This window comes from Daphnia pulex, chromosome 10, assembly GCF_021134715.1.
Source record: "Daphnia pulex isolate KAP4 chromosome 10, ASM2113471v1".
NCBI lineage: Eukaryota > Metazoa > Arthropoda > Branchiopoda > Diplostraca > Daphniidae > Daphnia > Daphnia pulex.
This window is the reverse complement of record NC_060026.1, coordinates 12,419,234-12,431,003: the sequence shown is the minus strand read 5'-3', so window position 1 is coordinate 12,431,003 and position 11,770 is coordinate 12,419,234. Positions and strand designations below refer to the sequence as shown.

General features: G+C 41.5%; 2 protein-coding genes across 2 annotated transcripts; one reads left to right on the top strand and one right to left on the bottom strand.

The window, feature by feature from the left end:
* Positions 1 to 427: 427 nt before the first annotated feature.
* LOC124205942 lies at positions 428 to 2,644 on the bottom strand. The gene is made up of 6 exons (XM_046603538.1): positions 2,351 to 2,644; positions 2,036 to 2,279; positions 1,796 to 1,950; positions 1,523 to 1,727; positions 1,201 to 1,452; positions 428 to 1,125 (listed from the first exon to the last, which is right to left on the bottom strand). The coding sequence occupies exons 1-6, from the start codon at positions 2,573 to 2,575 to the stop codon at positions 650 to 652; spliced, it is 1,557 nt and encodes a 518-aa protein (XP_046459494.1). The 5' UTR covers positions 2,576 to 2,644; the 3' UTR covers positions 428 to 649.
* A 1,733-nt stretch (positions 2,645 to 4,377) lies between these two features.
* LOC124205941 (protein fem-1 homolog A-A-like) lies at positions 4,378 to 6,827 on the top strand. The gene is made up of 2 exons (XM_046603537.1): positions 4,378 to 6,412; positions 6,560 to 6,827. Exons 1-2 carry the CDS (start codon positions 4,603 to 4,605, stop codon positions 6,643 to 6,645), a joined length of 1,896 nt encoding a protein of 631 aa, XP_046459493.1. The 5' UTR covers positions 4,378 to 4,602; the 3' UTR covers positions 6,646 to 6,827.
* Positions 6,828 to 11,770: the final 4,943 nt, after the last annotated feature.

Genomic DNA, 11,770 nt, shown 5'->3' with positions numbered 1-11,770 from the left:
GCATAAATGATGTCGAAAAACATGTCTAGGAAAACGCAGCCAGTAAACGTTACTATCTGCAGCTGTTACATAGATCTTTACTTAATGTGGTAAATCAGATCTATACGGATCTGTAGGATTGGGAAAACCCGGCCGTCTTATTTTGTTCAATTTTTTGCTTTGTGGCGACGGAAAATCACATAGTTGAGACCGATAAACGTATTATTATCTGTAGTTGTAGCATTGTAACATTGTTTACATGTGCCGCCAATATTTCCGTGGTCTGACGACGCTTTCCCTAACAATTAATCCTAATGCAAATAATAATAAATCCAAATAAAAATTAATCCTATTATGTTATTCGCTCCACCTCTTATTTTATTAAACCAGATGACGCTATTTTTGACATAATCGGAATATCACATTAAGAAAAAAAGTGTGACAGTAAATTGGAGATAACAATTTATTGTAAACTCAATAAACTCGTAACTTATTTACGTGTCATTGTTTCTAACTCTATACTACACAGTAAAACGTTTATATAAAAGAATTTACATTTCCATAGAAGAATTTTTTCCCTTTAATAAATCTAATCAAGAAAATGTATTTCGAGTCGATAATCTTTATAAGAATATTTTTATTTTCGTTGATGGTTTCTCAGCGCACAAATTCAAATGGAGGCGATAATATCCTCCTGCAACATGAAACCGGTGAAATGAGTGTGGTGGTGATCGTCGTCAAACAGAGGCAGATCTCCGGACATGTCGGAAACCTTCAGCCAGATTTGATCGCCCTTTTTCAAGTTGAGCGTCGACTGAAGGCTCACTGTAGTAATTCGACGAGAGGGAGTATTTACATCTTCAACCCATGCCATCCCGCTTTGCCTATCGTTCCAGTAAATGCCAACTCCTAACCAAACAGACGGTGAAGATGGAAATCTCGCCGATCCCATGAAAGAGAAGAAATAAGTCCCCGATCGAGGTGCCGTGAATATTCCTGATGTCAAATTAAAGGCGTTTCCGACGTTCAGCCGCTCCAAATCGAACGGAATCGGAATAGCACCACCAGTGAATGAAGAATTTCTTTGGACATAGAAGTGGACGGGCGCTGATTTGACGTCCGCGTATCCGATCCATTTTTGAAAACCTTTTTTTAAAATCAATTATGTAGGCTAAATAATAATTTCAATTCAATAATGATTCGTGAAAATGAAACATTTACCGGCATCGTCGGGAAGCTTAGTAAAATCGCAATAAACGGATTCCATCATCGTAGATCCCATGACGAAATACAATCCATTCAGGGTGTGGCCAACCAACCACAAATCCTCACACGACGTTGGGAATACAAAGTCAGGTACTGTTCCAGAGCACTCGAATCTGCCCAGCGTGTGGACGCCGGACGACGTTTCTAGTTGAGTTCGACCAAAATTCAGACTAGTGATGGGCAGAATATTTTTATCCGTAATGACACCTAATAAATAAATAAATAAAAATTATTGGCGTTTATCCTGAGAAAAGTTGTTAAAAAAGAAACAACTTACCGTCGTCGACTAACTGAACTGGCGCCGCTGTGTCGCAGTTGCACTTTAATGAATTGTCGGCACAGTTCCCACTGATTCCGCACTGACAGGTGTGAATTCCGTCCATGTTATTCCCGGCCCAAAAATATTGCGGATTTCCATTCCTGTCGTTCCACCAGGCGTAAACCGTGTTGCCGAATTCAAATGGAGCGTAATAGCATTCGTACTATTTAAAAAATTGTTTTATTTTATTATTTCAAACAAATGGAATTTCAAAATGATTTACTAACTGACTTTAATTGATTGATGACATTCAGCTGATAATTTGACCAAAGCTCTTATTTGTCCCATTGACGCGTTGTAGTTGATCGATCGTGAATAACATCCAGGATCGGTGCAGTGACCCACGTTGACGGAAGATTCACTATCATGCAAAATTACGGTCGATCCTTTAATATATTTAAAAAATAATAATAATTGCAATCCTGTTTCCATTTTAAAGAAAATTATAACTTCAAATCTAATTTTATATACCTGACGTCATGTTGCAGTAAACGTAGATTGGGCTATTGCCGACGCCGTCACCATCCGGGTCGATCGAATACATTCCGGATGGAAGTGATGGATCAGTGTCATGGAGTTCTTGGCATGTTCTCATGATTCCGCTCTTACCCCCAGAAGTTATTGTCGTTTCCTGCTTTCGTACTTTGTATTCCAACTGAACATTTTTGGCCTCCAATTGTGTTACTTTCAGTTTTAAATCTTGTTTTATTTCATTCTGGATTACAAATTACGTACAAAATGAATTCACATATAATATACAACAACCAAATGAATAGTTAGTCTTACATGTTGTTCGAGTTGGGCCTCCAGCTGTTTTACCTTTTCTTCAAGTTCATTTACTTTGTTAACTAGGAGAATGTTTATCTTGTCCTGTTCGTTTGCATTCGTTTTCAACCTCACTTCTAATTCGTGCAGTTTGCCTTCCAAGGAAAGAGGGACAGCGCCAGAGGAAAAAGTAATCCAACAGCCTAAAATGAGCAACGCATGGGCGTGGACAGAGAAACGAGCCATTTTTCTAATTTTTGCTTAAAATTAAACTGAGTTAAGCTTTTTCACAATGTGGTATAAAATGCCTCGTAATTTATAGAATCCCATTTGAGATTTACAATCTTGTGTGGCACCTGGCTTTTATTAATAGATAAGTTCAGTTAGATATAGATAACATCCCATGCAGTTTGGGAAATTTGGAATTACGTACTGTTGTGCAATTATTTGTTATGTGACGAATGGTGTTGGGCAAACAAAAAGTTGAAACAGGGAATAACCCACAAAACGATCGACATCAGAGGAAGAAAACCCACAGACTTCTACCTTTATTAACTTTTATGCGCTTCTTATCTTATGTAATGGTCCCATTTCGACCTCGTTACTGTCGTATTTTTAACGTAAAATTTCCCCTCCATTTTGCCGGTGAAAACGAATTTAGATTGACATCCGAATCGTCTGAAAATATTCTTGAATGTTCACGAAAATCTCATGTTTTAAGTTAGGTAAAATTAGAAATTATCGGAAATTATTTTGCCTTGCTAGATTCTTATTTTTTAAAATAAATTAAATTAATTATAATGCCCAGTTGACTGTTTCCTGATCGATTTGTTTTCCAAATATATTGAAATTCCAGCTGATATTACATGATAACTTCAACAAAGAAAATGAAGTTAAGTGTGTTTGATAGATTCATCTGTTTTTATTTCAGTATAAAAGTAAGGTGTAAGCTGGTGAGACAAAATTGATTGATATGATATATACGAGGTTTTTCCCCATTCAAGATAAGACGGTCCAATCAAAGTCCGATCGCAATCAGTTAAAAAACAACAATGAGATTTGGTTCAAAGTTCTTGAATTTATTATTTTTTGGCGGATCGATGCGAAAATACGGCAACGATATTTATTTCCGCATCGGATCTAATTTCGTCTTTACCGCCATCACAGCGATAATCATCTCATCACAAAAATAAGCTAAAAGTGCAAAATGAATATTTAAATACGCGTTCAATTATTTACTGTGAATATAAGCATACAGATGCCAATTGCACCCAAATTCTTTGGAAAATCTGCCGCTTGACCTACGTCAGGCACTCAGGCTACTAGGAAAAAACCTTGTTTTCGTCCATTCCTCACAGCAATAAAAACACAAAGAACTCTAAAAAAATACGAAATGATATCCTTCACTTTCGTGATAAAGTGCTGGAATTCGCACAAATATGTTCAATGATTTTTTTTTAATTCGGCCCAACATATTTCTCAACCAATCTGTTAATTAGCTTGTTAATTAGCCGAAATAGCTCTATAAATAATTTAATGTTATACATCTTTACTGACCTCAATTTTATTTCTCCGATTCACCACGGGCTTGTTTGGCCATTTTTCCACTTGTTCTCTCTTATTATAACCATTCCATAACTTCTAACACTAAAAACACGAAAAAAAAGAAGCAGCCCAATTTCCTACACGGCCCGGCAACACGCGCCCTTTTATTACGTCAAGAAATTCTTGTCACAGCTGGAGATTTTCGCCAACTGTTCATGTATCGTCGAACCACGTCCCCACTCCGCCATGTATATAGTACCCGCAACTAATAAGGTGGGTGGGTGGATTTCGTTGAGGAAAACATCTTGCCACGTGTCGTATATAAACGACCTTCAACTTGGCCCCAAAAACAAAAGTCCAAGTTAAGAGAATTCCCAGACGATAACGAATTTCCGATGTGTGTGTACGTGTGTAAGGTAGGTGGTTTCGCGGAATGGACATTATTCCTATCGATCAACTCAACTAAAGAATCGATTCCAACTGACATCCTTCTCTATTTTTAGTATAGGCTATATACACATTTGGTGACGGCGCCGCTTTGTACGGGGGTGGCGTCAACGTGACGTCGATTCCTACTTTTTTTCTGGTATAAAGACCCCCTTCCGGCCGCTCCCAACAGCTCTTATTAGATCAAAGTTTATAACATCTCGTGGTGCTCACGTTCGTCCGATCAGAACACGTCCATTTTCCAAACTTTGCTGGAGCAGTAACATCCAATACCTCGTGAAATGTCGACGACTACTACACCGAATGTGTATCAGATTTTCCTGGCCGTCCACCAAGGATGCATCGGCCATCTATGCCAAGTGCTGGAGAAAGATGGCCGGACAATGAAGAACCTGTGTGAATGCAACGAGCAGAAAGAGACGCCATTGCAGGTGGCCATCCGAGAGCGGAATTTCCAGGTGATCGAATATCTGGTGCAATTGGTCAAGGATCACATCCAAATCGATTGCCATCCGTATTCTAGGTGGGTCAGACGCATGTCGCCCTATTCCTGGGACAAAATCAATGTGGAATTGTTCGCCATCGGGCCGGCCGAGTTTGGCAAGGAATTCACCCAGACGTTCGTCTTGCCGTCCACCGACGTGGCCATTCTGCGCGACATGGCCGATAGAATCGACATCTTCAAATTGATCGAGTACCTGATCGACGTGGCGGATGACGACACGTCCTGGTTCGAATTCTTCCTCAATTCGATGGTGGCCAGCTCGATGGACCGGGCGCAGAAGATCATCGCCCTGGAACTGATGGGCTCGGCTTTTATCTTGAAAATTCGACTGGACGACGAGCCGTTCGAGCCTGACGAAATTTCCGGCGGACTGCGCGGGCTCCAGTGCTGGAAAAAAGCGCTGGAGCTCCGCAATTCGACGGCCAATGGCCGCCGTCCGATGCCCAAGATCCCGCACGTTCTGTCCAGCGCCGCTCGCAACGCCCTGGGCGATTCGGCCGAAGTGACAACGTCGGAGCAATTGCAAGAATTGGAATATCAATTGAGACGTCACGATCGCCGATCGCTCATCACCGATCAGGCCTTTCTCGTCATCCAGCGGACGTTCGCCCAGCGCCAGCTGGTCGAGCCCAATCTCTTCCACCTGAAAACCCTGCTGGACTACGGCAAACAATTCAAAACGACGGGCGATCATTTCTCCAACACGGAAATCCATTACGGCCGGGCCATCAACATTTCGCTCATGATTATGCAGCAGTTCAACCGGACCGATTTCCCCAAATGTTTCCAGGTTTTCGTCGAGGCTTTCCTGCTCTTCTTCAACGTCCTGACCGGACTGGAACGCAAAACGGCCAACAACGCCGAGCGGATCAAAGAGCTGACGTTCGCTCACGTCCTGGAAGCGATCAGATTCGGCTTCATGATCGCCACCAATTTGATTTTATTGCCATCACCGATCTGCGATCAGCACACCGTGTGGGAATCGCTGGTCATGAGGAAAATCTATTTGCTGATGGTCACCCTGTTCAAAATGCCCAAACTCGATCCGCCGGAAGGCGAACGACTCTGCCGATTCCTCGGCAATTTCTTCCGCGTCGAACAATTGCGCAACGGATTTGCTAGCCTGCTGCACCTGGCCGTCGAGGGCTTCGTCTCGGCTAGGATCGACGTCACCGTCCGGGCTGAGATTGTCACATTTTTCCTGGACAACGGAGCCGATCCAAAGAGCCTGAACAGAAGCGGCCGATCGCCGCTTCACATTCTGGCGTTAAAATGTCAACCGAATTCAAACGAGTTATTCTTCGAGGTGTTCCAGGCCGTCCTTGAAGCTGGTGGGCATTTGGATCAAGCCACACCCGATGGTAAAACGGCCATCGCCCTTCTGCAGGAAATGAAGAAAAAACATTTCCAGGAATCCCTGGATCCCAGAGTCAACCATTGGATCAACACGGTCATGTCGCTCGAATGCTACTGCGCTCAGAAAATCCGCCAGGAGCATATCGCGTTCGAAGGCGACGAGCAACAGCTTCCGCTTTGCCTGCAGCAATTCATCGAGCAGCACAGCCCGCTGAAAGGAAAACTGCAAGGTGATAATTTGATTATTATTAAAAATTACGTCATCTTTTATTTAATTTCATTTAATAAATTTAAATAAAATTAATATTATTCAAAAAAATTAATTAATTAAATTTAATTAATTATAAAATTCGAATTAATCGTTTTTATACGTATAGAAGTCGAGAGGCCTCCGCCGATTGGATTTCCCAGCGCTTATCGAGTCCTCCAAGATTTTGTAAACGCGTCTCACATTTCCGTTTGAACACGATTTTCAATTATTTCCGGTCAATTTTCGATTGCAAAATTTGACTAATGATTTCAGTGACTTTCATTTCATTTGATACTTTTCATACTTTAAATTTAGGTGGTGGAATTTTATTGTATTCGTCGCAGCGCCTTCGATGGCTTTGACTAATACACTTTTATCTGGTTCTGGAGATGAAATGAAATGGTTTAATATTATCACGCTGAAATTTCAAGCCCATTTCTTCATCTCTAGAAAATGATGTCCATTCATTTTGTGCCGAGTTACACAGGTTGTTTTTTTTTCTTTTATCATAACTAATTTGTTACCCTAATTCATTTGAAGACCGATTGCCAGCAAATAATGATTGAAGGTCGCGAGATTGGCTTTAACATTTTGTCGCCATTTTCTTTACAAAAAGAATATAACGAACAGGTCAACATTCAAGAGTTGAAAGTAAACATAAAAATCTAAAATCAAAAAATATTATCGATGGCAAATCGTTTCAAACGTTTGTTTTAAGGAAAACAAATCTGTGCTCTGTGCACCTTTTTCCAAATAATAAAAGGCCAAAGGGCTCATCTTATTTTCCTTTTTTTAAGTTGGTCCGACCTTGAGTTTCTATACACCAGAGTTACATAAAGGGGTAAATCCCTGGAATTGCTGCACTTTCTTTGCTTACCTAATAGATATAGATATGCCTGCACCTGCCTTCCGGCAGGTGTTGGCATAGAACCTCAGACACTACGCTTGTAGTCTTCTTCCCAACGCTGTCGTGTACAGTCCGTCGTCTGAAACTCTGCTCTCCGAGTTTTGATTATTACGTAATAAGCGATTGAATCTTTTCTTCAAAAGTTTGACACATCGCCACATGTCAATAATTCGTTTGTCATCTGAGAGTTCCGAAATCGTTTTGCAAATTTAATTACAAAATGGTTGAATTCAACGTGTCGGACCTCGTTTCCCAAGCAGTAAGTCAAGGTTCGATCGCCGAATTAAATCAACTACGCAAAAATTACAATTGGATAGCGATACCTATCCATTATGTAACCCAGCCTTTGGGCCAGCAGAGCGAAACGGCCCTGCAGTCGAGTGTCAGAAACGGACACTACGACGTCGTCGAGTTCCTAGTCGGCGAATTGAAATACCAAATATATCCCGAATGGGCGAAATCGATCGACACAGTCCCGTCTTATTTCACCTGGACGAGTTTGAATTTCGACAAAGTTCTTCCTCCGCTCGTGATCCAATCACCCGAGATGGGCGTCATCCGCGATATCGCCAACCAAATTCCAATCGTCAAAGTCATTGAATATCTGATCGATCCGGCCAGCGACGAGCCCTGTCAGTGGTTGGACTTTGTATTGAATTCAATCATGGCCAGTTCGGCCAACCGGACGGACAAGATCATGGCGTTGGAACTGATGGGCGTCGCCTTCGTCTTCAAACCGAGAAATGGCGTCTGGAGGGGAGTCCAGTGCTGGGAACAGGCCATGGGCCTTCGCTACTCGACGGTTGGCGATCAATTGGCGATCCCGATCATTCCCGATCTAGCGGCCAGCTCTTTATCTGTCGACCGCAAGAAGCTCATCGCTTCGCAAATATCTCTCCAGAAATTCAAAGGCGAATGGAGACTTCGCTACAACCTGCTGGAAGCTCAAGCTCAAGCTCTGGCCGTCAGCAAGAGGATTGTCAATCAATCCGGGCAGACGGGTCCTCATTCGTTCCATCTTGAAAATTTGATGCGTTACGCTAATCAGTGCTATTACAGCAGCGACGAGAAACAATTGAATTTGTCGTTGAACATTGCGCTGCTTATCCTCCAGCAAACGGACGAGTTCCATTCGACCTCTTCTCCCAACTGCATCCGCATCTTCGTCGAATCTCTGGACCTGCTTCTAGATTGTTTGAAGCACAAAACAAGTGAAGAATTATCGTTCGCCAATCTCTTGGTGGTTGTGAAATTCGGCCTGGTCATCTTACTGAATGTCATGCTGTTGTCGCCCGTCGTCCGGGCGACCACCGATCGGTGGCAGTTCAACATTATGGATAAAATCCATCGTTTGATTTTAGAGCATCTTGGACGCTGTCGCAATAATCCAGCGGAAATTCAACAGCTCAAGGACTGTCTCTCGCCGTATTTTCGCGCCAATAATTTGAAAAGGTTCACCAGTCTTCTTCACCAGGCCATCAAAGGGACGGACGGCCGTCAAATTGTGCCCATCATCCAGCTGTTCCTAGAAGCCGGAGCCGATCCAACCGGAATCGACACCAACGGCAAAACGCCCTTACATATTTTATCCGAAAATCAGGATTGGTTTCTGTCCGATCCGGAATCGTACGAACAGGTGTTTAAGGCCTTGCTGGATGCCGGATGCTTCCTCGACCAATCGATACCGATCGGCAAATCATTTCTGGCATTTCTGAGCACTTTAAACGACCAGAAATCCAAATACGTTTCGAAATTTCGCTTCCATCACTATCTGGATCCGCTGGTGAATGTCGTCGTACCTCTGGCCTGCGTTTGCGCCAAAGTCATCCGCCGCAATCGAATTTCATTCGAAGGCAAACTTCCGCCGCGGCTGCAATCGTTTGTCAGCCGTCACAGCGCTATTGAAGGTGATATTGTGTAAACGCAGGGTATTAATGAATATACAGTGTTATCTAATCCTTTTTATTTGAACTCGTTTGCCTATAATTAGATTACACAATTTCGAACAGTGCTGTCGTCTGACCAGCGTATTAGTATTCCACGAAAAGAGAAAATGGAAACCAGACATATATTATATCATGTGATTTAGTTGATAGCTTTTGAACAAATCTCGTGCTCTTTTAATAATCATCAGCAATTGTTTGACAAAGGCTCTCGTATTATTAGTATAGTACTCTATTGTTTGAGTAATAAACAGTTAAAATTGCAAAGGACATTGACTAAAAATATAAGCTGATCAACAAGGATGCTGATTTAATAGTTTGTGAGTGGCTTTTATTATAGCGCTTTCAGCTTCGTTGTCGGGAGAACTCCAACGAGAAGAAATATTCACTCGGGCAGTCAGGCCCCATATAAAGCCATAACGGGCTATACAGAGCGATATTTCTTATGTATAACATCTAATACGCATTTCACAGAGAGAATGACTAGACAAAAAGGACGACAATTTAATAGGAAACGACTTTTTTTCAAACGATAGCACTGCGTATCTTGGGCTTATAATAGAACCAACCGCATTGGTCATGGCTATCACAAGAATGAAACCTGCCAGAAGCCTAATTTTAGAAGTACAAGATCCAAATGGATGGATTTCTTGGTATATGACCTTTATGACCAGGTCACTTTCAATATTTGTATATGATTTTTAGTTTTCCAGTTTTGATTTGATTTTGATTTTCCCGCCAATTAAAATGAATGCCACCGCCGATCCAAAAAAAAATCTTTCGCGATTCACACGTATTCACTCGTCACAGCTTTCACTGAATTGTGAATAATCGAATTAGAGATTAATGAATCGAAGAATAAGAGCGAATAAGAGTCGATTTTTAGCCAAACGATAGCCATTAATGTAATAATCAATCGATCAGAAATCAATTTGCAAACTTGAAATTAATAAGATAATTTACAATTGATATAACGCATTTGGTGAATGGCACCAGGTGGAGTTGTGCCGCCGCTCATGCTGGTCCTTGCGTGCAACTTAGAAAAGCACACGCGAGGCTGTGACGATTCTCAGTAAAATTGTTATGAAATGATGTGTAATTCCGTAGAGACACTTTTACCCTATAGACTTCAAACGCGTAGTACGTGCTATCCATATTTAATTCTTACTTATGTAATTTTAGGTCCTTATTGGTTTAAAGCAGCCAATTATTTCGAGACGGGTTTTCTTGAATGCACCTGTGCGTTGACGTTTAACTTCCCTTGCTCAGTTTTTAATTGGAATTTAGATTAGAAGATCGGAACAGTTGAATTGCACCAGAAATATAACGTTTTCCCTAGTTATTAAGCATAGTTTTGGACCAATTAAATTAATCATTTAAAGGAAACAAGTTCTGTGGGGATTTTGACTTCTCCGACGATGCGCAAAAAAGGAGGTAAAATGGCAGTCCCTTTCAGCACAATGATCAGCAGATAAGATTCGTCTTTTGTACTAGAGGTACCTCTGTCAGTTTCACCTTATTACACCTGACTCCAATTAGTATTTAGTCAGTTACGTAGCGTCTTGGTTGGTTCATCAATCCGCTGGAACCTTTTTGCTTATTATCGCACTCTTCCCCCCATTCTTTTGTGTCACACTGGGCATAGAACAGCAGGTTTTCGATAATTAAGGGGCGTTCTTTAGTCTCATTCTATGACGTTTGAAAAGTGATTAAATGATATACAATAACGTTTTGCAAATTTTCAACTGACACAATGTCGTCGTGGCGAACGCTGCTGCCGTCACTCGTCGGTTTATTCTCATTTCCCATACGCTTCCGGCGAGCGCCATTGTGTCTCTTTCTGATGTCGTCAATCTCCGAGGTATATTTATATAAATGAAATATTCTCTCTTTCATCTTCGCCTTATATTCTCATCAGCACGTTTCTATTTTGATTGACCAAAAGGTTTTTTGAAACCCGACGGTTTAATTGTGTGTGTCTAGTCACCAGAGATACGACCAGAAAAACATCAAAGGGTATATAGCTTGGTATATAGTTTACAATCTAATAGGTAGGCGGATATATACTGGATAAGGCGGAGATGTCACCTGCACCTGCGTCCTCCGACGTACGTTTGGAATTACCCAGGGCAAACGCAAATAGTTTTCAACATGTTCAAAAAAAGGAAAGAAAATGTAAACGATTCTCTTGAAAAGTAAAGGATTCGACGAAAAGGAGCCATGACCTTTTTCATTTTCTTTCTTATCGTTGGTAAATTGTCAAAGTAAGTGAATAAGGCGTATAATGTAATAACACAAAGTCTTTAAAAAAAAAATTTAAATGGTCTCGGTCTGAATGTCGCGTCTAGATTACTGACATGCGCACAACCTAGTCGATTTCCCTTCCGTTTTACATACCGACTCTGGCATCAAAGTATCCGCAATTCCGCCTTTATTCCTACTCACAAGACCGCAGGAATCCGCACGGCGCTGGCACGTCTGTTATTCC